The following is a 3,253-nucleotide window of genomic DNA, read 5'->3' on the forward strand; positions in this document are numbered from 1 at the left end:
TGATTTCATACCTAAAAACATTTAAAAACTATGAAATTGCACAATGACGGTTTCTTTAGTTATTCTCGATGTAGATCAGGTTTTCGACTAAATCATAATCATTCTGACCGAACGTGATGTATAAGTGACAAGTTTACGTAGCACATAACTCTAGCAGTCTTCTGAAATGCTTCATAACAATATGGAATGTCCGGTACATCGAGCCTTAAGCTTATTATTCCTTCTCTAACAAGGCACATTTTGTGATTTAAAACTTGAGAGGAATAATCTAAGGTGATACCAGCAGAGTTAAACTTCAAAATGTCACACTTCGGTGTGCCTTGGAAGTCTTATATTGCAATTATTCAAACTAAAATTTTCTTTCGGTGGGTTGTAGTCAATGTCGCTGTCGTCATCACTGATATCAGAGATCTCCTCGCGCTCGGCAATCATATCCCCTGTCATTGTAAGGTCGGTCTGGCTGGCATGGGTGGTGTATTTCTTCATCATCGGGCACTCCTCGTACTTATGCTCACTCGGCTGCCTTGTCAATGTCGATTTCGGTGTCGGCGTCGGCGGCATGCGTCGCGGAGATCCGTCGTAGACGTTCTCCGAAGCATCGATGCGGTGGAACGGTGAGTTATCCATCTCGTGTACTTGGAATTCCTTACCGCCTTTGAGTTTGCGGGTTGGCGAGCCGGTGAGTTTCGGGTTGGCCTTGTACTCGGGCGACTCCATGGAGCGCAGGTGCATGAGAGCTGTAGCTGAGTCGATGCTCTGTGTGTCGTAGGACATAGTGCTGAAATGGCTCTGCATTCTCCCAAGGGAGTTACCCCTCTCTGGGTCCGGGGTGTTGTGTCGGGAATGGAAGATGATGCTGGCCTCGGATATCGATCTGGTGTCGTCGGCGCCACCGGCTACGTGGACGAGCTGGATTGGTTCCTGTCGCTTTCGACTGACGGCAATGTAACCCAGTATAGCAATGATGATAAGGAAGGCGACGGCGATGATGATTATAATGATGTGCATAGTGGTGATCGGGTTTTCCCCCTTCGTCTCCGCAATTGTCGGTTTCACTGGTATTACCTTTCGAGTAGTGATAGGTTTGGGGGTTGTTGAATGACAGAGGGCATCTGGATCATCTCCGATAACGACCAATGTCACAGACGTTGACGTTGTTCCTACACTGTTGTTGGCAGTGCAAGTTATCGTAGCGCCGTGGTACGCCATTGTTGCCTTGGTCAAATGCAAGACTCCATCGGAAGGAATATGATGCTTTCCTTGATCACATCCAGGAGCTTCCTGGACGGTCCAAGTAAAATCCACTGCAGGGTTGGCATCTCCCGTGCACTTGAAGACAATGCGGTCATTGACGTCGACAACCGCTTGCAGAGCTCCACTCGATGGCTGGAGTGCAGACGCAGGATCAGTCGTGATGGCAACGTCTCTTGGCTTGTATATCACGTCCAGTGGACCTACGTCACAAAATACGTCTGGGTGGACAAGCTCGTGAGAGAGGTAGCAGCGAAAAACCTTGCCATTGTCTTCGATGCCAATGACTTTCTGAAAGAACGCCACGGTGTGCCCCGTGTTGACCTGCACAGTCGAGTTGATGGCTTCTGAATCCATAGACCAAGAAAGCGACACTGGCGGATTGCCATTCTCGGAGCTGCAGCTGAAGCTCTGTGGAACCCCGACCCTGAGCTCCGAGACGTCATTTGGACTGCACGTCAACAAACTCGTGTCGGGTGCATATTCGATTGTAAGCATCGCTGTATTTGATGTGGCCACTTCGATGGACTGCGGCTGAGAGTAGATGACGCATTTGAACATGCCTTCGTCTCTAGTCAAGATATCATCGATCCTCAAGGAGTAGTCGCCTTCTGCCCAGTTCCCTGGAAGACTGTATCTCGAGGCGTCCGCATGCTGCGTGTCTAGGCTCTCGTTGTTGCTTCGGGTGATCCTCCGCCCGTCCTGGATCCACGCCACGAGGTAGTCACTGGTTTTGTCACGCACTATGCATGTTAGAGTGACAGTCTCACCCGGTCGGACCACATGATCTTCGGGACTCCTTTCAATGGAGGGTTCCGTTTGTCCCGGTACTACATGAGTCGACCAGATGAGAATGAAAGCTGCCAAGTTCCACAACTGAAAGCTGTCACAAAACATGTTCATGATCTTGAGTGCGATTCCTGGCAGAACTGTCGGTAAAACACAGTGTTTATCTCTCGCCACAAGTAACTCCTATTCCTATTCCCTAACAAAATCAGATTGCAAATCCACAATATTCACTGTATCATCCAGGCTGAGTCAATTAATAAGTTAGAAAATTAGCAAGTCGTTTGTAGGATGATTATTAAAAGACAATGTCATAGCAGGCGCGGAGACAATGAGATAATTCCAAACAATATTTCACTGCTTGCTTTCCAGTGTCCTCAAAGTGAAATAGAAAGTAAGGATTTAACGCGTAACACAATAGAATGAAATCCGTAGGCTACACTCACAAAACTAACGATGTTCTCGTCTGAGCATCAATCTGCAGTAATAACTGGGTGTAAAGTATCGAGAGAATTACTATAGCTATGCCAAGTTATCGAAAATCCTAACCGGTAACACCTTCTTGCTAGCTTCCTGCCTGGAAACACTCGTAGTCTTGTTTTCATGGCGTTGCTTTTTTCGTGCTCCCCATACCTAGTGTTAATTGAACTGGATCTGAAAGATGTTAAAAGGCATACCAGGCTTGATCTGAAACTACTAGTCTAGGAAGTGTGCAGGGTTTACACAGTGGCTCATAAACAGCGTCAATTTATCGCTTCGTTGCTCACTATTTGTGAACAATGGAAGAGAAAATGTTCCAGGTATCTCAAGTCGGGTGAATTTGCCTTTATGCATAACTCAAAATTATCCATGTAATCATTGTATCAGTGGCGAAATTTATCTGAAGGTGGACAGAAGTATGTGCAATTTTGAAGTGTATGTTTATATATATATATATATATATATATATATATATATATATTGATTATATACATATAAATACATACTATACATAGTATTATGAAATCCAAAGAGTAAATGTTTCGATGCTTGTCACAAGGTATTACCAATAGATTTCAAGAACAATCTCCCCAACCAAAAACAAACAAACAAACAAACCACCCCCTCAAAAAAGTTCAAGAAAAGTTGAGTTTTTTGTGTTTTTTTTAGAGTTTGGGGATATCTCGTGACTTGACAGATCTCTATAGTCTTGTTTGTTTGTTTCCTTTGTTTGTTT

General features: G+C 44.9%; 1 protein-coding gene across 1 annotated transcript; it reads right to left on the reverse strand.

Annotated features, from left to right (window-relative positions):
* Window positions 1-303: 303 nt before the first annotated feature.
* Window positions 304-2,498, reverse strand: LOC139730512 (uncharacterized). Its single transcript, XM_071641358.1, has one exon. The coding sequence runs from the start codon at window positions 2,152-2,154 to the stop codon at window positions 304-306; it is 1,851 nt and encodes a 616-aa protein (XP_071497459.1). The 5' UTR covers window positions 2,155-2,498.
* Between the last annotated feature and the right edge of the window lie 755 nt (window positions 2,499-3,253).

This window comes from Diadema antillarum, unplaced genomic scaffold (genome assembly GCF_040938485.1).
Source record: "Diadema antillarum isolate AM-2024a unplaced genomic scaffold, OU_Dant_1.0 scf00000022, whole genome shotgun sequence".
NCBI lineage: Eukaryota > Metazoa > Echinodermata > Echinoidea > Diadematoida > Diadematidae > Diadema > Diadema antillarum.